Source organism: Odontomachus brunneus, unplaced genomic scaffold, assembly GCF_010583005.1.
Source record: "Odontomachus brunneus isolate Ranch 3 - 2012 unplaced genomic scaffold, Obru_v1 Obru_scaffold_165, whole genome shotgun sequence".
NCBI classification, from domain to species: Eukaryota; Metazoa; Arthropoda; class Insecta; order Hymenoptera; family Formicidae; genus Odontomachus; species Odontomachus brunneus.
The window spans coordinates 565,556-588,741 of NW_022639615.1; the positions used below are offsets into that span (position 1 = coordinate 565,556).

At 42.7% G+C, this 23,186-nt stretch overlaps 2 protein-coding genes across 3 annotated transcripts in view; one reads left to right on the top strand and one right to left on the bottom strand.

The window, feature by feature from the left end:
• LOC116851081 (splicing factor, arginine/serine-rich 19-like) overlaps positions 1-23,186 on the top strand; it is a 164,387-nt gene that overhangs the window by 45,213 nt on the left and 95,988 nt on the right. The window contains exon 1 of one of the 2 annotated variants that reach the window (XM_032830122.1): positions 20,490-20,653. The exons of the other annotated variant lie outside the window; for it this stretch is intronic. The gene's annotated coding sequence lies outside the window, so the exon portion shown is untranslated. Of the gene's footprint in view, positions 1-20,489; positions 20,654-23,186 lie in introns of those variants that run through there. 2 annotated transcript variants of the gene reach the window in all.
• On the bottom strand, positions 7,568-14,184 carry LOC116851084. The gene is made up of 3 exons (XM_032830124.1): positions 13,904-14,184; positions 12,593-13,032; positions 7,568-11,982 (listed from the first exon to the last, which is right to left on the bottom strand). The coding sequence occupies exons 2-3, from the start codon at positions 13,027-13,029 to the stop codon at positions 11,400-11,402; spliced, it is 1,020 nt and encodes a 339-aa protein (XP_032686015.1). The 5' UTR covers positions 13,030-13,032; positions 13,904-14,184; the 3' UTR covers positions 7,568-11,399.

The following is a 23,186-nucleotide window of genomic DNA, read 5'->3' on the forward strand; positions in this document are numbered from 1 at the left end:
AGGTGCGCTAAGTTCTCGAAGCGCACTTAATCAGTAAAATCAACTATTTCTTTAGAACTATTGTTATATATATATATATATGTATGTATATATATAATAATTAAGTACAGTAACTAAATACAGTAAAAATTAGCTAAACCCATAACATTTCTTAAAATTAAAGAGAAATTGGAACTAGAAGTTCTAAAAAGAACGGATTAATAAGAACAGGAACAAAAGAAATTTACTCATTGTGTCCAACTTAGAAAAAATGTTTGTACATGCAATACTTTTGATACAAGTTATCTCGTATATCTCCCCTCCCCCAACATGGTACAAATAGAAAAGTACTGTACTATAGAAAAGAATATGTTACTCCATTTGTTACATAAGATATAAGTTTGGTGACAACTGATCCGTGACTTCTAGCCCCGATCTCCTCTACGTTTTTTATATTCTTCTCGCGGAGCCTTCAGCTATGTCGGAGATTCATCTTAAACTACTGAACGTACGTCACGATTGTACGTTCATGTATCTTCGCCGTTGTTTTATTCTCGCGAGAGCGTTCTCTCACGGTACGTGAACGGGTTACTACGAGTTACTACGTTGGCGCGCCGTGTATTATCACTGATAACAATCGTTCAGCGGAATTCCCCGTGAGCCGGACATTAAAATCATGGCTACGTTCGCTCGTTTCGGAAAAAGAGCGGGAGTCGACGTGGCACCCCAGGTAACAAATCGACGGGAACGTGTCCCTCGTATCGGCGATATTCCGGCAGGAGAAACTTAATATCCTTCAACACGGTGTTTCTATTATCGCTCTTCCCGGTCTCCCTTCAGCCGCCGAAAGGGGGGCTGTATCGTTTTACAACATCCTTCAGCCGGTGATTCCACGGGGTAAACGTGGGGTGCCGCGCAGGATCAATCTTATAGGAAGAACAATGGAGGCGTCGTATGCATTGATGAAAGTCTTCTGTCAACCCTTTGTAGATCCAATGTGATTCCTGTAACGTCGGCGACGACAACGACGTCGAGGCGAGGGCTGCGAGTGGCTTCCAACGTCATCCCGCCGAAAGAGGAGTAAGGCGGGAAGGGCGAATGGCGCTGTAGCCCTTAATGGAGGCGCTTTCGTTTGCGCCGCGCCGTCGTCCTCATCGCCGAGGCTACAATTTACGACCATTTATTTAATTGGTTCGTCAAAGCCCGCGCGACTAATGCGTCGCGATGAAAAGGCGCCGGCGGTCTATCGCTTCTCCCGTTCAGTGTCAAGAATTATCGAATAACGCGCGAAAACGCGAACCTTTTCGGGTGTGGCATGGATGAAATCGGAGGTGGCTGGGGTAACTGATCGATCCGCACGTCTCTTGAACGGCATCCCGTCGCACTTCGCAAACTTCGCTGCCATTTGACAATCCCGACGCATCAATATGTAAAATCCGACGCGTTTATTCCGCAAACGTCTCTCTACTTAGGAAGTCCCAGACGTATCCATGACTGCGCGAGGGTGTGCGCTTCTTCCACTCGTTGACGGATAAAAGCGCTCATCGCAACGACAGATTGACACGCTGATGGGAGCAGCTGTGGCACAGGTGCGTTTGGGTCGTACCTCCGTCTCGTTTTCGCGGCGAATTTAAAGGCTCTCGTATCAGTTCGTGAAAACGAGATTACAGGCCGTTCCTCTGTGTCTCGCTCCTACGCGATCACGTTAGAACTCAATAAAGCGCCCCGCGAATCCGATGGGGGAGAGAGAAAAAAGATTCACATCGGCGATGGGTCGTTTCTTTTGTTTCCTTGCCGTTCGCCCCGATCGTTCGAACGTCGGGAGGACCTGTTTTCGAGGACAGAGGGGCAAAGAATACGACGAAGACGACGGATCTGTGGGCTCGTGTACTGTCCGTCGTCACATACATATGTATGCCCGATACATATGTACGTCGCCGTTGCCGAAGTCGTCGTAGCTCCCGAGAAAGTTTCGGAGCCTCGACGAGTCCGGAGACGACGGGAACTGTCGGAAAATTACCAACGTAGATGACTCTCCAGCGGCCATCCGAGAGCGCGGCCACCGCTCAACTCGCCACCAACTTGCGGCCGGAAAGAGCGGATCTGCTGCCATGACGGACGACGGACGTCGTATCTTGAAATTCGAAACGTTTTATCTGGCTCGCTCGACGGGGCGGAGGATTGCGAGAGGACGAAACCACAGACAGAAATGTGGAACTGGAAAGTGTGACGCACGAAGCGCAAGCGTCATTTCAAACAATCGAGGCTCGAAATTAACAAGCATTTATCCGCGTCCCTTTTGTGTCGACTATGCGCGTTTATTTAATCGCGAATATTTTTCTCTGCAATGTCGCGAGAGGCAATAACTATTACCACTTTAATATCTTTGAAGTATCCAGAATATCTTTGAAGCAAGAATCAGTGATAATCTTCAGATTTTTTAGACTACTTTACTTGGAGAAGAGAATCTTATGGTGATAACGCATTTTCCTGGGTGGAGTAGGGTGAAATACCCAATTATTGATATTTATAGTCATTGGCATTCTCGAAAGACCTGATTTTCCTTGCAATCAACAGCGTTTGTTCGCAGTTTTAGTCGTGAAGCCAATTAAAAGATTGTCTTTTGGAGTCATAGAATGCAGACAAGAAGTTTAAGTGCAATGCTGGTCGCAAGAAAAAACAGATTCAAAAATATCAATGACTAAGACAAATATTAATAATTGTGTTTTATCTTTCACGAAAAAAAGAAAACATTTGTTGAAGTAACCAAATCTCTCTGGGGAAGTATGAACGAGTTAGAATTTCCGGTGGAAATTACCAGAATTCTGTTTAAATTGACTAGAAATCTTATTTGAATAGAATTTTGGTAAATTCAACCAGAATTTCTGATTCGTTTATATTTCATCACAAATGTAGTCAATCCAACCAAATATGTTTTTATGATTTAGTTGATCTGAAGACCAATCTTGTCTCTTGTTTCGAAGATACCCAAGGTAATAATAATTATTACCTCATTCTGTATTTCAGTTGCCACGTATAATCGCGTTTACAGAAGAAACATCTTATCCATCGACAAAACGGATCGATCTCTCATTACCCCTCACGGAGCGCAATCGTACCGTGTACTCGCGAGCGAAGCTTTCGCGTAAACACTAGAGAATGCTCGAAAACGGTTAAGGGTGCTTGGTAGTATACGCCCGACATCGTTTCTCCGCACGATAGGCAATCCCCGACGAGAACCGCACTGAGAACCGTCGGGATGCCCGACGTCGCCCTTACCTGTAAATCATGACAGAAACTGCTGGTGGTACCAGCAAGGACAGCCACTTTTCAAGAGAGGTCTCTACATCAAGTTTTGCGCGCAGACTCGCGCTACGCTCGTATATTATCTCCCGATGTTGCGCGGCCACGCACCTCACGCTTCCCATTTTTCCTGCAGTTCAGAAGTGGATATCGAGGCGCTGGATTTTACCGCCGGCGGTAGTGGCTCCCGGGGATTTCGAGGGTAGTAAAGGAGATCTCGAGGAGCTCGACCTCGCCTGAGATGATTCGTTAGGTTGGCGCGCGATAAAGATGGCTTGGATGGGAGCAGTATCGCGTGATCACTCTCGCGAGAGTGTTGAACGCGCGCGTTGGACGCTCACAATGACCTGGCGAAAGCGAGTTAGTTCGAAAGTCATCGCAATGAAAAAGATATCAGAATAGGTTGTTTGTAAAACAAAAAAGAGATAATTACAACAGCGTTTCGTGTCAATCTTATTTACGAAGAGGCCGGTCAAAGAAACAGCGGAGCAATTTAGCTTCTATCCGATCGTCGTAAATGGGGTAAAGCGAGCAAGCGACTTGAAGTCACGTAAGTAGTCTTTTCAGGTGTATTACGTCGAGGGCGACCGTTTTTCTTCCTTCCTTTATTACCACGTTCTCTTCGTAGCAATTAAGGAAAGGAGATTGCGGCCGTGAGGATGAGTACTTGCACCGGGGAAAATAAGGAAGGTTGTGTGTTCCACAGGGAGTGGCGCGCTGAGAGATGAAGCATTAAGTACAGCTTAACGTCGATAGGGATTCCGACACCTGCGTGCGCCATTAAAAAGTCCCCCTTTTTCTACATCATCGTAACCATATCCTATCTAACTTTTCTCGATATTTCCGCAAACTCGAGAGCAAAGTCGCGAGGGAGGAAGGGAGGTGGGGTTTCGACATGCTTGTCCGTTTGCGACGAGATGGATTCCGAGTGTTTCCACTCTCGAGGAGGAGGTGACTCACGACGAAACGTTACACGCGCATCGCTGAAACTCAACTGGTAAATAGCAGTTTCCATCTTCGCAATTTTTTCCTTTGCCAGAGAGGATTGCCAATTACGGCTGAAATTTACCGCGACGCCAGAGTGCTTCGGTGTACGGCCAGAGAAGACAATAAAAAGGCCCGGTGCATCCATAAATCCATGTCTGCCCTCTCTATCTCCCTCCACCTCTCTTCCCTCTGTTAATCGGATTCCGCATACGTTGCGCATTTCGCGATTTGTTTGCATAATATCGTTGATAAATTTTCGCGCGTTTGTTCGACGGATCCTTTAGGATCAGAATTGATGGGTGGTGTTCGCGGTGGATATTAAAACAGCCTATTAATACGAGTCTCACGCACCGGCCGTTGGTCATCGATACACAGCCGGCGGTGACGTTCGACCCTTTAATTATCACCGATAAATCATTGCGTTGCATTGCCCCTTCTGTTCGGGGCTAGCGCTTTTCTTTTTGTTCTTTTGAACAAACACTTGAATTGATGTAAAGGTTCTTTGCATCTTGTACCTTTTATTGCTATTCGGGTTTCTTGCTTTCAGACTCTTCCTTTTTTAATTATTTATTATTTATTTGTGACATCGTCTTAATAGCGATATATCCCGTATTCCAGAATCTTTTATATTACTTGAATAACTATAGCAGCAGTTGTGTGTGTATGTGAGTTGTTCCCCTTATAAGAAAATGAACTAATCATCAGCGCGATAAATGTTTTGCTACGTTTTATTATCTCTTCATTCTCGCACAATCGCCACGTTGTTTGGAGAAGACACGCGACAGAAACGCAACCCTACCGAACTCGTCCGTCCGTTTTTCACGCGCGTTTCCTGCGAGCGCGTATTTATTCGTGCGTACACCGAGCGAGCGCGTATTGTTGCGAAATTATCGGCATTGTCATGCGCGACTCGATTTATTTTGTCTATTCGGCGGAAAAGTGCTTTCATTTGCGACTGTCGGCGCGATTGGCTAGGGGGACACACCGAACCGCCAGAGAGAGAGAGAAAGAGAGAGAGAGACAGAGAGAAAGAGAGAGAGAGGGAGAAGTGAGCGAAGCATTAGATGAACGGAGACGAAGACAAGCGCTTTGCTAGCCCCTGGCATTCTCCGTCACAAAAGCCTTTAATTCGACAATGCGCCCATCGAAGAGGACAATAGTCGACTTTCGGTAAATAATGATTCCTTCAATCCTCTCGACGTTGGTACTCCTCTTTGCCGCATTTCCTCGTATGATGAGTGCCACACCCCATGTTGGAAACACGGTGATATTCAACGTATCAAAGGAGTTTGAACGAACATGAGCGAATTTGTTTGTTGACAATGTCAGACCGAGCCGAGGTTTTCGGGTAATAAGCATTCGAGACGTATCGTGGTTTCCGCGAATCGCCCGAGTCCCCGAGGTAATTAAGAAAGGGGAAATTGGGATTTTCTTCGTTTTTTTGCCAAGTTTACAGCGTCGGGAACGTGATTCCATGAGCGAGTGAACGGGCGGACGGACGGCGAAGAATTCGGAATCGGATTAGCGAGAGCGATGGGACGCTCGATTTCGTTCCCGCCTGTTTCGAGCCTTTCATTTTTCGTCCCTTCGGGAGCGCGTCGGTCCGGTATTTGCATTACAAATACACCGTCACCGGGGTTTTTCTCGTTTCATTAAATTCGCTTTTTCCTCGAGACGCACCTCTTCTTCGGCCGCTTCTTCCACCGTTCGTGAATGCACTCCCTCATTCATTCTCCTACCCCCTCGCAGTCTGAAAGGGTTGTATTAAGAATTTTAATCTGGTACAGGGAGAAGTTTGTCGTCCCGACCACGGAACGTAGAAATCATTTATTGCAAGAACGTGCGTTGCAACAAGATTGTAGTACTAATTACCAGTCGTAGAATATTTTCGGAGACTCTCTCTTTTTATGATCGCGTCACTGAGAAATTGTTGATACGACGTTGACTTGTATTAATTTCGATAAGAATGATTAGATCATAATGTGCATGGAGAATATATAAAACTTACAATAACATTTTATAATATTCGACCGCATAGAGTTATAAGTAAAACTACGATATGTTTGTTTAAACATTTTATGCAGTTTTTACAAAATTATTGTAATTGCTTGGATGTTTTTTATATTATTATATAATTATATATCAGGTTAAATATATATCAAATAGATTATCAAATTTATTATTTTTATAATAATTATACTATTATTAATATAATTATACTAATTCCAGTATATAGTCCAGCTTTATAAAAAATAAATATAATTTTAACGTAATTTTTACGATAATTAGAAGTAAAATAGAGGCGTTCCATTTAGTGTGTGTGTGTGCGCAATAAATATTAACTATAATATTAACAACTATAAGACCAAAAAACACAACGAAACTCTAATATCTCTCTCTCTCTTTCTTGCTCATTCTCCATCTCTATAATCTCTATCTCCAATCTCCAATCACCTTCACTGCCCTCATTTCTGGACTGTTTCCATTCCTGGATTACCTCCATTTCATAATTTTGCAAAAACGTGCAACATGTTGTGTCTAGTATACTAGCCGCGTGCGAAATATAAACAATATCCTTGCTAATTATATAAAGATCATCCCCCGGATACGATAGCAGCGTTCTGCGATCAGCACCGGATTTCTCACTCGATCCGATGACGGATGTTTACTCGCCGTAAATCTTTATCTCTTCCGCAAGCTTACTCCCGGCGGTGATCGCGTCCCATCCGACGATAATAATCGCGTACGTGCCGCGCGATCAGATGTTCCGATCGGAAACGGTTACACGGATTTGTTCGTTACATCGATGTCCCGGTAGTTATATCGTGACGAAATTGAGATACGATCGGCCGGTCGGTCTTCTTTCCCTTGCGGCCGGCAAGTAACGTTAACGTGAATTATGGAGCTCGCGTGTACAGCACGATACAGCGGCTGTCAAGAGATGCGAACGGTGCTATTTTTGAGGTATTTACGTGGGAACACAAGCTCCTAAACCTTCTGCTATCGGGTGTGTATGTTTTACGAGCACACGTGTTGGACATCGTTGATCAACAACCGTGGAAGCGCTAGATCAAGACGCCTCTAGTCGCAAGACTGTCAGATTGATGTCGTCTTAACCCTTGGATATCACCTCTTAACTATAAATTCTTCTTTCATCAATTCGAAGCTAATTTTTCTTAGCAGAAACTAGTCCTCAAAGTATAAACAATTAAAAGAAATTAGAGAAATAATCGAGAAATAATCGAGAAGTTTCAAAGGGAAATTTTAATCAGGGCAAATAAATAACAAAACTGCAATCTTCATTAAATTTCAAATGCCTCATTAGATTTTTAATTAAAGAGTATTTTTAATTAAAGAGTATATACAAAAGAAACGACAGAGGTCAGATCACCGATATTTTCTTCTGTATTTTCCATATTTTTCTAAGAAGAGATCGACGTTTTTGTAAGCGGTAGGTACATCAGTAAATTCATCATAAAGATCATCAGTAATACATCATAAAGATTTTGGCACAATAACGCTTTACATTTTCCTCTTTCTCCCTCATTGTTTTTAACGTATCCTGCTATTCACAAGTAACAAAGAAATTTCACAAGAGTTCGAGTTTCTTATATAGAAACTCCGTGTCTACATCTAGTCTGCAACGCTGTCTTAATTAAAGTTGGCTGACTTCTGGCTTGTTGCGTCCTTCGCGCCACTCGTCAGGCTTGTCCCCAGGGGTGCAATTTACTCGCATCTCCTCTTTCCGTCCCTTTGCTCAACCCCACCATCAGCGGGTTGTAGCCTCGTTGTGTCCGCGTCTATATTCTGCTTATCAACGAGCTTCTTAAAAATGACGAGCGCCTTCTTATCTTTCATCATCTCTGATCGACTTATTAATTTATGCGGAGAAAATTTAATGAAAAAAAGCCATTAACTTTCGTCCGATAATCGCCTCTTGTCCGTCGTCAACTTTTCCTTCCGCCCCGCTGTTTTACATGGAAATGACACATTTGTATATTAATGTGGTGTCGCACTTTTGCAATTTGTTAAAAGAAAAAAGAAGCAAAAATCACTTTTTCGTTATTCATGAAGCTTAACGTACTTTTTCGATTCTGTTATATTGCAATTTGGAAGAGATATGAGGTTGTGCGCTCGTGTCACGTTGGGAAATAAATTATATCTCAATTTTGCATAACTAGAACAACACTACATGCGCGTTATTCAGCTAGTAATTCTATACAGTAATATTTGAAACATTTTCTACGATGTCAGGATTACTTCGAGAAAAAATATAATTCAGTGCATAAAGATCGCTCGATCTTTTATGGTAGTTTCACCATAACAAGAACTTAATCCATTTCGCATGCTGAAACAGCGAAACACCTTTAAAAATCAAACTATCTGTCTTCCACAGCTTATTACGTTACAACTTTGACTTTCGAGAACTTTTCGTTTGATGTAATTTTCAAATTTCCCATGAATACATACATACGTCCGTACTTATATACACATGACATCAAATATGAATTACCATTTTCTAGTGGGAAGGGATATATTTGTTATGATACGTAACTGCATGATTTATAAATTTATGCGCATCAATCAAGTATTTAAATAACAGTAGATGTTTGAAATGAAAGTGACGGCATGAAATATCTTCTTTAAGCCACGCAATCTTTTTGTGAATCGGTTTAATTAAAAATCAGCGAATGGTCTGAAACGCAATTAGAGAAGGTAAAGGGTAGACACCGAGGGGTGATATTGCCTTGAATAAGAGTCACATCGATTGTTTCCTGATCCGGACACAATTTACCGATGCTTCTCTCTCTCTTTTTCTCTCTACTGATGCTTTTCTCTCTCTTCTCTTTCTTCCCTTTGTACGACTTTGAATTTCGACATGATGCGGCATCCTCTTTAAGGCATGCATTGGTCAAAGGCTGAGGTCCTTCTTGATATTTACTATGTAAAACAGTTCCTGCACCCCTTTGTCCATCAGTCAGAGGTCACCTCCAAACGTTAAAGTTCTGACCTGCCGAGATGATGGAACGCTTACGTCGCGGACGGACAAGAGTTTTTCGCGCTACAGTCCATTCGATATTTATCTAGTAGGGACGAAGGTGTATACGCCTTCAACCCCGTGGGACTTACTGAGATTTCCATGGCACAAAAAATAGATCCCAAGTTTTGTTTGCACCTTTTGTTTGCAGACGTTGAACTTTTACTGATTGTATTATACATCGTATTGGAAGTAAACGTGTCTCCTGCTGACAATTATTTACTACATGTGTCGCAACAATGATAGTATCACGACAAAAAACTATTTTATAATTTTTGTAATTAGATAAAAGCGTTTTTCAAAACCCAATAATAATTTACCATCCTATTTCCGTTAATGCGAATGACGCGATTTGCTTCACTGACAATTAAGATTGCTATTTCCCTGCCGCGGTAATTTGTGACGTTAGAAGCGAGAAAATGCACGCTAAAAATTCTGGCAATATACGTAGAAATAAAAAATGTATCCACAAGGTGTTACTTGTAATTGATCGAGCAGATGTGCAAAATAATTGATTGTTAGAACACTTTTGTTCTAACAATCAATAAATAATTGTAAAATTAACGTGACGAAATCACGAGAAAAGATAGAAAAAAGGTTGCGTATCACGCTAATTCATTGATTGTTGGAACAAAAGGAAAACGTGTCGTTTGTTTTACAACTGTACCCGATCGAACGCGTCATTTTTATGCATATCTTTTTACTTCAACGTATTTTGCAAGCATTTTTATCGTACATCTCGCCTCTGACGTCACTAATTAAGAGTTCCGCGGCGAGAGATTGGGGGAGAACCTTGACGAATGAGATAAGATATAAAATTGCATAATTCGCGCTGGATATCGCTCGAAACCATGTTTTATTGACTTTGAGACTAACACCTCAAGCTGCCAGTATCCACCGTCTGTAATCGCGCATCGAAATGGATTCCACTGCCGCCCCTTGCACGCGCCGACGTTACAAATGGGCGCTATAAGCGCGTGTGGGTGTCGTTTTGTCGAGCGACGGCGAGATCGTGGGCGCGCACAGGGAGGTCCACCATTAGCCTGCAGGTGTTGGATATCCCAGCCACGCCATCACTCCCTCATTCCCGGCGATCATGCCCAAGATGATCCCCCGAACGACAGGCGCAAGTTTCACTATCTCGCGCCGGAATGGGATCGAGAGTAGCGAGAGAGAGAGAGAGAGAGAGAGAGAGAGCAAATAATCCTCTTCCGCATTATCCCGCGTTCTTGGAAATCGCTGTTAATGGCTTTCGTCCCACCTCGACGGTGAAGATCCGCTTTGTTGTTGTTAATTGTCGTTATCGCGATGTGTTTGGCCCGGCCCGCAGTTTGGCACGGATTTTACGGGATCACTGGACTCGTTCGATTTATTGACAACGACAGTCTAAGTCGCGACAGAGAGTACGTAGATTCGTACAGACAGCGTGCTGTGTAACGTAACGATTAGGCACGTGGATTGGTCTTTTCGCACCTGTCAGAGTGGCTCTTCCACGTGTCTTCATGTCCAGATTTTCTGTTCTTTTCTATCTGATCTTCGCTGTTAAGTAGACTCAGTCCTTACTATATCTATGGCCAAGATGAATGCCTTTTCTGTCACACAGTTCTTTAGGAGGAGACGATGTAAGAGAAACAAAACCGAGAGTGAAACATAGCGAAAGAAAGAGAAGACCCATTGATCATGTGATCGTTTCTTTTCCTTCGTACTTCCTACCAACTAGACAATTAAATAACACGGGAAAACCGTTTGGTTGGTACAACCAAATTTTCTTAAAAAAATTTTCTTAAATTTATCTTAACCCAACCCAACTTAACTTAAACTATCTTAACCAAATTTTCTGTAAGGTATGTACCAGAAAATTTCGATTGAAGTTATTAGAATTATGTTAAAATCAATCAAAAATTTTGTTAACGTTAATAGAATTCTAGCTGCTTCCACTGAAATTTCAGATTTGTTCGTATTTCATCAGAAATTTGGTTGACTCCACTAAATTTTTTTATCCATGAAGGAAAGTATTTTATTTTCTATTGCACGTCCGTGATATGCATGTATCCCAGTGTGAGAGTAATTATCTCGCTCAATTATCATGAACTCAATTGGCGTATGAGCAGGTTCTCTCGTGAGCGTATTTTCTGGCCGGTATAAACATGGCGTCACAGCCGTAATCCTTGTAGGCACACTCTTCCATCCTGTAATTGCACTTGTCCTCGTGTATCTGCTTGCGACAACGTTTCGGTCTCACCTGGCAGCCGTTCGCGGACCATCTGCATTCCACTTGCTCCTCAGGATCCAATTCCGACGGCACCCAGATGCAATCGGACTCGTCGTCTGTGTGATAGCTTCTGTAGTTACATTTCTGTTCATGCATGGGTTTACGCCTCCTCGGCATTCTCACCATGCAACCGTAACGCCGAAACTTGCACTCCACCAATTGCTCGGGATCGCCGTCGTAATCGCTATCGACGAACGTCGCGCACGCCAGACCCTCGCTGATGTCGTCTACGCCGTGGAACTTGTCCTTGTAGATGCAAAAGTTTTCGTGAATGTCACGTCTCCATGGCACTGTGCGGACCTTACATCCCGCCACTGAGTATGGGCACTCGACCAAATCGTCGTGAAGGTGCGGAAGGTCCGTCGGTAGATGTTCTTCCTCCAGATGCGGCCGAAATTGACATCTAACGTTACAATTAAAATACTAACATTGCCAAATAACTCGCGGACAAAGATGTTTTCGACAGATGAAGATGTACGCGGGAACAAAATGCTGTTGAATCCACAGAATTGGTCAGTAGCTGTAATTGAAGTGAATCCTTTTGACTCAATAGCAACATTATTGAAACTAACATTCGTTCACATTAAAGAAATTAACCGTTAAAACTGTAAAAAAAATAATCTTCAAAAACCTCAAAAACGCTAGAAACTATGAAATCATTTATACAGGGGGTTTGATGATTACATATACTCATTTCGTGTATGTGTAGATTAGACCGAACTGAACAAAAAATTCCTTTACCATTTTACAAATAACCACGTAAAGATTTTAGTTATCAATTAAAGAAGACTGGTGAATTATCGCACTTGATATTGCGCGTGGAGTTGCTGTAGAAGCGATGGCTGAACCGCGCTAGTCAGGGCTCATCGCGCGTCATTTCCGCCTACCCTATCATCATTCGACGCTCGATGCTCGTCTAACGCAATATTACTCTACTCTACTGTTGACCAATTCTATCGATACATCACACAATTTTCCGTATAAAACAACAGTGAAACAAACGACGCTCTTACCTCGACTCGTGAAGAACCTGCAGGTGCTCAGGCACCTTCACCCAGCATCCCAGATGAGAATACGAGCACGACCTGAGCCGCTGGTCCTCTGACGGTGTCGGTGGCTGCCAAGTTGTTCTCTCGTGCTCCAGAAAGTTGCCCGTTAGGGACGGTGCGCTGGGACTGTAGTCGACACGATGGCGCGGCATGGGTTGCGGCGGCATCGGGTGCGACATCAAATGCGTCGGCGGGGGCGCGTCCACCTGCGGCGGCAGTATTTCCACATTCAACGGCATCCGACACGTGGGACAGGCGTAGTAGTAAGGCTTGCAACGGTGGCACATGGTGTGGCCGTTAACACACGAGTACCTGGGCGTCAGCTCCGTCTCCATGAGGCAGATAGCGCAGAGACCCTCAGTCTTGAAGCGCTCGTGGAGATTCGGGTACAGCGTGTCCATGACCTATCGGCGAGAACGGTTATTTAGTGCTACGGTTCGGGGCTGTCCTCTTTACTGTTTCCGCGAGGTCGTGATTGAGACGGATCTACTCGAGTGGAGTACCGAAAGAAGAGTCTCCTCGCTCTCCGGCACCGCGAGAAGATGAAGAGAAATTACATGTACGCTATCTCTTTCTCTCTCTCTCTCTTTTTCCACCTTTCTATTTCTCTTCTTCGCCGACTCGCGTACATGGAGCGTGCGCGAGCTTGTTCCTTTGCTATGAAGATTTATGTGCAATTCAATATAAAATAATGGGGGAGACTTAGGAGAGAGAGAGAGAGAGAGAGAGAGAGAGAGAGAGAGAGAGAGAGAGAAGCGAAGCGGGCTTGTGGCTAAAGTGCAAATAGGATTAGGACAAATGAGAACGTGAGTGTGCTCGCGCGCGTTCAGATACGAATTCGCGATTGTTTGGTCAAGTGCGCCGCGATATCGCGTTCAAGTCTTGAATTTTGTACCCGATAATAACAGTTACGAAAACGGCATTTCATATTTCACAACGCCGATGTGTTCAAGCGTGTGCGCGCGCACACACACACGTAATCAACAAAACCGTATCTAAATGACGCGCGGTTCAAATAAACGAGGTATGGCGCAAACAACGAGCGATTTAATACAAATCCATTTCAAATTGCGTTTGCATTCAAAGAGAACTTTATAAATTGCTGAGTTCGTCGATAGTGTTCTAAGCTATTCACACGTAACAACACAACATGTAACAACAACCGATTTCGCAATATATGTCGAAATAACGTTCACCACGTGATCCATGCGAGTTTCCTTTGGACTGTGCGTGGTATTTTGCAATAATCAATAACGACAACATTTTTCTACTCACTTTAGCTACCTTCCACTCGAGACGGTGATGGAGATAAAAATTACACAGCCGATGGGGAGCGAAAGGAGAGAAATGGCCGGAGCGACACGTACTCTTCCGAAAGCACGGGCGTCGTGTGTCATCGTCGCGCTGTCACCGTTCCCTTATCTGCCGAGACCGATAGCGTGACTTTATCTGATAAAATGTTTCTGACTCGTGATAGAGAACCGTTTCCACGTTTTGCCGCGGCGGATGAAACGCTTGCCCCGCGAAGGGACTCCGGCGTTCGCCGCGGAAATAAAAGGAACGCCTCTGCTCCCGCGTTTGCCATGCACTTCGCGTCACCCGGAGGTAACCGCCGCGCCCGGTATTTATTATGCTCGTACATATGCGCGTGAAAAATTGGAAATATAAGGCGCGCTGTGCTTTCTCGCCGGCGGCGACTCGTTTTGCTCGTGTCGTGCCTGGAATTAATTAACGATTATTCATACGCTTCGTGCGATGTATAGAGTGTCGCGCGTAGATCCCGAGCCGGTTGCTTCAGTGTGCGGATTCTCCTGACAAATTGGGAGCGATTTTTTCTCTCAGACACACGAAGACGCCGTTATCGTTAGGGAAAGGTGAACCGCGATGATATCACTAGACGCGCACGGTTTGCCGATAGAAAAGTCGCTTTTAAATCGCTCCAAGAATCCATGGGTGAAATGAAACGAAGTGGAAATCGGAGACACCGTGTATATGTATGAAGAAATCGCGCCTCCCTGTCGCTGTCAGACGAGTCATAACGCACGATAGATCTCCCCGTATCAAGCTGGCTGATGTAGTCGTTATGCGGTGACGGCTAATTAAACGTGAAAAATCGGCAGCGTTCGTGCGTGAATTTTGAGCGTATCACATACGCAGCATTCGCGCACGCGCGCGCATTACATGTCCGGTTGCACTCGCCGTGGCGACTGATAGGGGATTCATAATCTTGAAATGAAATCTACGATCGCGAACGTCGCGCACCATGCATTGTTGCAAAAATTTCGCCGACGCCGCGTTATTTTATCTTGAACATGTTGAGCCTAAAAGCGTTATCTGTAACGCGGAATTAATATAATTTGCAAAACATGCAGGATGAAATCGGACAAGCGCACCTGGCAAAGGGGTGAATCTCTCCCTTCGCAACGAGGAGAAATCGGTACGGGGCCGGAAATGGATTTTCTGCATTTAATGAACACAACTTCGCCAGCTAATCGAGAGCCGCAAACCGTCCTATTAGGGAAATATTGTCGAGTTAATTAATCGAACGGTCGCGTAACATCGACAGTCGATTATTATCGCCCGTGGGGATGTGTATTCCGTTACAATGACGCTGCTAATGAATTTTCAATTGTTGCGTTTCCAATTGAATCACGCCTTGTTAGTTGGAATCACGAAACGACATTAATATGAGAAAAGAAGGATAGCAATTAATTCGATCGATCGTCGCCTAAAAATCGAAGCGTCAGGAGTCGTTGAGAGGAGAAGAGGAGAGAAGAACACCCCCGAGGGAACTGGCATCACTCGCTTTCTCACAAACGTGTGCGTCCGCGAATATCTGCGCGAATGACGAAACTGGATACTTTCGTATGATATTCCACACGGGTTCTCATAACGACCGTCCCTCATTTGAATCCCCGTGCGAATGTCGCATCAAAGATAGCCGAGCGACCCTGCCCATCATGGGGGTAGTGCTCGCTGACCATAAGTCACTTATGTAAATCCGAGCGATGGGAACACGCGTCGAGCCGACGCTGATGGCACAACGAGGAATCAAATTGAATACGACGTTCAGCATTTCGCTACGATTTTGACTCACGCACCATGCTTTACGAATTCTTCGAGTATAATCTGTATAATCTCCTCTCGAAGAGTGTTTTGAAAGGAGAAGGTAGAATCAGTTAATTGAGGTGACAATATCTTTTTTTATCTTTTTCTTTTATAAATTCATCTGTCTTCTATCGCAGGAGAAGGTACTTTTTTGTAATTTTTTTGTAGGAAAATGAAAAAATCGAATAACATTAAACTTTATATGTTTTTCAAGTCTTATTTAAAAAATATATTTTTATTGTCTAAGTGACGAAAACACTCTTCTTTTGTCCTGATAACTAGGAATTCGCAAATAAAAACGTATACGGGCGTAAGTGATTCTGGCTCTCCTGGAACAAACATTATATATTTATTAATTTATTTCTTTTTTAATAAAACATATACAACACTTTGAGGAAAAATTAAAATTTTCTAATAAAAAATAAATATAAAAATAAATATAAAAATAAATATACCACCATTTTATACAAATGATAATGTTGGTTTAGTTCTAGGTCAAATAATAACTGCTTCTCTTGAATTCAAACTTTTTTTGAATAGGAAGATTTTTTGGTTTTGCATTTTAAATATCTAGGAGAGTCATAATCACTTACATTGTTCGTATGCGTTTTTTTATGTGAGCTCCTAGTGAAACCAGAAATCACATACAAAAGAAGAGCATTTTTATCATTTAGACAAAAGATATATTTTTAAAAAAGAACACACAGAATATAATATTCGATTTTTATCTTCCTACAAAAAATTCCAAAAAATTCTCTTTTTTGGGACCTTTTAAATTAAAATATCCCCTTAACAGAGAATGTATGATAGCAAATCACGCAAAGATCTGAGAGAGGACTGTTTAATATAATTTTTTGCTGCGCCACTCGATTCACCCTCCACTGATGTACTGAGAAAGGGAGAAAGAAGTATTGAGGGAGTACAGATACGTACAGAGAAGCGGGGCGAAATAAGCTCGCGACGGCAGCTCAGTATTCAACCGCCCCGAACCTCTTTCCAGACGTCAATTTATTTTTACTGCCCTTTCCGCGGCAATATTGCGCCATCAAATTTTTCCGGAAAATCTCGCTCGCGATATTCGCGCGATTTCGTCCACGTAGCACGGATATGCCATAATCGCGTGCACTTTATACAATCGTGGTCGCTTTGTGCACGCGGGCGGGATATTTATAATACAAGCGACGAGGCGGTTGGTTACGTTGATGGAAAGCGTCACCGTCATCTAGACAAAGTGAAGCTAAGTGTTAACGCCGACGCGAAACACGCTTTAATGGTTTCCATATTTCACGACTTTTCTTCCAGTTTCCCCTAATCGAAATTATTCCTGTAGATCAACGGATTTTGTAGAATAGTAGAATCCGTATTGACCCTACGAATTCCATCAGACATGAAGGACTAATAAAAGAACTTAACATATTACATTGAAGAAAAATATATTTAATATGTTTATATTAAATATCTCAAATCAAGAGAAATATATATTTTTTAAAACACTTTAGCTTTTAAATTGAAAATAATTGATTATTCTATTGAAATAAAAGAATTTTGATTTAAGTAAATATTGTGGTTAATGAGACACAATCGATGGAAAAACTATAAATTTAATAATAGAATGTCCTACAAATATAGATAAAATGAAAGGAACGGTAGATAGATTGATGCTTTCGATAATACTTCTTAAACGAGTAAGGTATTAATTATTTAACTTATTCAATTGCAACTACGTAGAAATATTAAATTGTTAATGTAGTCAAAGTGAAATGATAGCATAGAGTTTCTTCACTCATCTCTTCGGAATTTGCAGGATTAATGTGGAAGCAACATTTCGATTCGGGTTCTCTCTTTAACACCGAGATCTGGACTCACCGAGATTATACCGGGCTCTATGCCTGCTTTACTGTAGTAGTAATAGCTCCTAAAACTGCTGATTTATCCCTCGGTGCTCTCCGCACCGTTAGCTATCCGCGCATTAGCCTCCTAATCTCCAATCGCTCGCCCCGAAAAGCCGTGCCGCGAATTTCAGTGAGCGCCAAAGCATCGCTGATCAATAAAGGAGGCGGGCGATCGCCGTGAAGCTTAATCTCGCGACTAGCTTTGTGATTGATTCGAACATATTTCCAGCTTACGCGCGGAGCACAATCGATCTCACTCAAAATCCGATCACACAGCCGCAATTTGATTTCGTTGGCGCTTTTTTGTGAGACAATTATCAAGATATAGAGGAGAAGAGAACGACAACTCAATTAGCAATAATTAATTGATTACGTAATAATACGGGCTGAGAGTACACTAGTAGATCGAATAATTAATTTTTCACATGTTTGCAACGAAACTTATTCACCTGTTTACTCTTACTTCGTAGCTTGCACAGAGTAACGTGCAGTCAGCCGAGACAATTCCTCTTGTTTATGAACACCACTTTTCCTTCCCGAATATCCGACTATGCTCTCGAGAGGGGGGATTCGAACCGTGCAATATGTCGCATAATTCGGCCATTCCTCATACCTACCTACCTTTGCCGGCTCGCATTCGAAGGGAACCGACTTCCGACATGTGTAGGCACGCGTGTATCGCTTGTAGTTTCATAAGTACGTGGAATACACAGCCCTCCTACATTTGAAAGCGAAGTCACGGGACGCCAAATCGATTTGCAGGATATCGGGATCTTATTGTTTGACAGGGGAAGGCTTTCTGGGATTGATGGATGCTTCCGTGAAGTTGCCACATGTCGCGTATTACATTGTGAAAACTGCTGAGAAATGTCGTTATATTTATTTTCTCCCTACTATTACGTAAGTGACGTTTGGCACGCGCACAAACATAGTTCGTCCCGTGGAATATATTTTGGGGTAAAAAGAAGAACGTGTGACAGAAGGATTTCTCGCTGTTAAATCACAGTGTGCAGACGTGAAGAGTCTCGAACTTTTCACAGAAAATTAGGCATCTCCGCGCACTTTGCGATTCTGCAACGTTCTTCCGAAGTAGTCGGCGCTCGACCCGCTTTTCATACGGCAGTTCCGTATTCGCGCTTTTACAAAAGAGACTTTTGTATTCACGAGTATGATAATGTTCCTCTACGAGGCTTCCTCGCACCTGCAGCGTCGCACGGGTGTGTGTGTTTGGCTCACGAGCTTGCAACTAGGATATATCCGTGAGTACTCAAGGAATGCGGCGTCCCGATGCTTCGAAAACGCCTCGCCGCGAATATCCAGGAATAATTTTACATATTTCAAGCTCACCGCGGCGAAGCGACAAAGATACTTACCTGTTGTCTACAACGAGACTCGATGAGAAACGGCGTATGTAAAACACTTTTATCGAGCGTCACTTTGATAACGTTTACACGGTCCTGTATCATGTTTGATATCAGCCAGCAGACGACTTATCTGATATTTACCCGTGTTAACACATTTCACCAATGTGCTAACTGATGTGCGCGCCGAAACCGTGTCTCTTCTTATCGCGTGTCTGTTAATTAAACAAATGCGTTATTTATAGTTTATAAGTTTGTAGGTTTTGAGGCATATACAAAATAAAACGTGTCCCAGAAATTTGGTAATAACACATATTTAGTAGAGTTTATATTTCAACGATATTTGTTAGTTTTTAATTCATGTTATTAAGAATGATCGAAATGTCAACAATTAAAAAGCGCTTAATTATATTAGTGGAATCTTGGATAAGTAATAATAATTTTAAAGAGTAAACTCTAAAAAATTCACATTTACGACAGTCAGACAAGATATCTTTTGCGCCTAAAAATCTTGGATAAAAGAAAACTAGTTCAAAAGTTCCATCAAAGTGGCCGCAAATTAGGTTGCATTCTAAAACATCTTTTTTGAGGAAAATTTTACCGAAAATTTGTAATTTATATACATTCAAGAGAATATTTTGTTAATTTATGTAGTTTTTTAAATGTTACATTTGAAATTTATTGTCGTTTTTTGGGTCTGTTAGAAAATTGTCTGTGGTATATAGAATTTACAACAACAACATTTTGCAGATAAATAGCAATAAAAGTCTTGTTACCAATTATTAATTTTGTTTTAATTTATATATATTGGTGTCACAGAAAGATTTCATTGCTAAATTTTATGATTAGTTCAGATAGAAATTCTGTCTTTCTTAATTGATTTTGTTATTTAATTGATTAAATTCATAACATGCGATATAGCAGTATTGAGTGTAATTCATTAAACATTGCAAATACTTTGAAGTGCTTAAAGAAAAGCCATGATTGGCTTCAAAGTGTTTATAACATCTAATGGATATTTGCTCGTTATTTATTCATCTTAGCTAATTTTTCGTGTCTATATAATTTCCGCTATGACTGCAAGACTATTTTTTTGAGTGAGATATACTATAAGTTTCCAGTAAAATTTTCTTCAAAAAAGATATTTTAGGATGTAATCTTGGTACTTTTACCGTAATCCACGAAGTATCATCATTTTGAAAACATTGAAAGAAAATTGGCATCAGATCAACAGAGGACTTCTCACAACCTATGAAATATGAATAGACTATGGGCGACGCGTGTGTGCGCGAGCCCCCACGTATCGCAGACCATACGCGCCACATTTTAAAGCCGAGGGTGAAGCCTGGCCAGCAGAGAGCTCTGTCGTCAGGAGCGCGAAGTCATGCAATCGATTGCGATATATCGCAAGCACCCCCGGCGCCGGAGGGTGCGACGCCTGCGCGCCGGTAGGCACGCGCGGATTGGCCGGCGATGATGTCATGCAGTCTCTCCTAGGTCTCTGATATCATCTGCGGGCTTTTCTGCAGTCCACACCGACCACTCGAGCGGCGTAGCCGTGTCAACGGAGATTTTGCACTTGTGCTTCACATTCACGCTGTGCTACCCGGTCGGAGCCGGCCGCGAGTCCCGCAGAGTCCGCACACCTCAGCCCGCCGGCACAGGTGAGTCCATTCTGGCATCCCTCGCGATCCCTACCTCCCGGGAAGGTTATTCCTGGACCATACCTAACAGCTCGCGACGACGTTTCGCCACCACACACGTACACACGTCCGTTCACGTCGACCCGTCGGCGTAAACACTTTCGTCTCTCGTACACTGTCGTGTGTCTGCTTGTCTGTCTGTCTGTCTTATCCTGGCGTGTGACTCGAGTCAGTCCAATTCTCGAGGGTGAACGCGGTGTCCAAATTCGCTGTTCCGGTGCTGACAGTCTTGAGCGCGTATCGCGAGACCGTCTATTCAACATTGTTTTGTCGGGATGAAAAGGTGAATACTGCGAGATTCTTGACAATCTGTGTTCTATATTCTCTTGTTCTATGCGCACGACGATACACGGTTCTCGCTGCAATAGCTGCACTCGCGAACACGTGGGTGGGATCGTCGGATAGTGCAGTCGTGTTGGATTCTTTTTCCTCGTCTTCGCCGGGCAGATGGTGTCAGTGGAGTCAGCAGTTGTGCAGATATTTGAAATATAGAATCGGAAAAGTTTCGACGTGTTTTTCCCTTATTTACGTGAAGCGCGAGAATATGTCGAATCTTTCTTGACAAACAAACACAATTACGTAGCGCTATGATTCTTGAGTAGCACGTTTTGTGTTGATATCGCTTTGTTCGCTTTTTTTTTACATGTATATAAGTTGGTTTACAACTTTCGAAAAATCTGCCTGGACTGACATACGATTGTGAATCCGTGACCACGACAACGTTTCACTTTTTAATATTTCACGTTTCGCGAGTTGGCAACTTTCAATGTCGCTCGATGCTCCAATTTGCTTCAATTTGAAAAGCGTGCGCCGACTTTTGGCCAGACAATTTATATTTTCGAAAACATTGTCAACGACCGGTAAAACAGCGTGCGCGAATGAACGTTGAGCGAACTCCGATCTCGAGGGGATAATTGTATTGCCATGTGAGCATGATATATAGCAGGCCGCTGGCCGCGTTTCACGCTGGAGCGTCAATGGCATATATGAGTTCATATAAGTATATAGGACAACGATCTGCGCGAGAGAAGGAAAGAGGGGAGGTTCAACTCCTCGCCGTATAACGCTAGTTGTTTTGTTCTACACGGAACTTTAAAGCCTGGACTTTCGGGGGTGCTTCACGCCGACAGGAAACTGCGGCGAAAGTACCGCGCTCGTATGGTCTTCAGCATGTATAGCATATCCATGATATGTTGAGCGAATTGTCGGGCTATTTTGTGCGAGAATGTTCTAAAAGAAAGTTTCGAATTGTCTGTTCTCTGTACTCCGATATCGCTAACTACTATTTTATGATTGTTTATTATTTAGGCATATAATAAAAATAGAATAAATCTTGGCAGCGATTCTATAACGCGTTTTAGTAATTGTTAATAATGTAGTTTGGATCACTGAATATTTTCTTATTGCCGAGAAAGGGCGCAGAAATATCTCGCTTGTTTAGTGATAAAGTGAAGTGGCAGTTTATGGTAATTTGATGATGCAAAGGATGCTTTTACTGTTCATTTATTTATCAAGAATTGCCGTGAAACGTTGCCAGCTGAGATTGATGTTATCAGTGATTTCTCGACGACGGAGTAAATGCTGGAAAATACTCAAACATCAGGGGTTGCTGTACTCCCCGAGAAACTCCGCTGTCCATAGAGGCACATACGTGAATTCTCTCGGCATAACAAGTACAAATACGTGTCCGCGAGAGGACCGATTGCGTCTGGCAGAAAGTTTCAGCATTCAAACTGGAGTTGGTTAACACTCGACTGCTATGTTCCGTTTCGCAACGTAGCTGTAACCTCTATCAAGTGATAGCGTCGGTTCATTCACGCTTGCAAACCGCAATCTACCTGCAAGCCTCCGTCAAATGTGCCAAATTAGACTCGGAGACTTATTTTCCCTTCTATTTCCATATTTGAAATATGTTTCTGTTTCCATATTTGAAATGTGCACAGAACACGGTATGAAGGTGTTAAATTAATTTATTCTCTACAAATCTGGCACATTATTTGTATTTAAACAATTGTTATTTACACGAACAACTTGATAATTATGCGTATCTGTAAGAAACGAGTATAGAAAGAGATACAATTCTGTTTCTACTTTAGGAAAAGCAATTTTGAAGAACGAGATAGCATTACGTAAATTTTCCTCACGGCAGTATCGGTTACAGACTTTCGTCGATGGTAAACACAATTTGCTGATATATTTTCGCCGCGAGATGTGTCTCTGAGTATACGTGTGCGATGCTCCTTTCGAGGAACTTACCTGACAGAACGTTATTGTCGCACGAAGCCGAAGAAATACGTCATTTTGGTATTGCAAGCAATTTTTTACATGGATCTGTCTCTTTCATTTAAAACGGAAGACAGTCTCCATGTAAACTGCGAAACATCACTTGCATTAGGAAGAACGTGCATCCTTACGCAACTTGAACTGTCTTGACCTCAGTCGTTCGAAATGCATGCAGCGATAAATTCGGGACGAGCCAGGGGAAATTAAAACG

Bases quoted from the DNA above. Each gene is read 5' to 3' on its own strand.
- LOC116851084 (XM_032830124.1), bottom strand. From the start codon at position 13,029: ATGGACACGCTGTACCCGAATCTCCACGAGCGCTTCAAGACTGAGGGT. The intron at 11,983-12,592 runs GTAAGAGCGTCG...TTGTAACGTTAG, and splicing joins CAGGTTCTTCACGAGTCGAG to ATGTCAATTTCGGCCGCATC.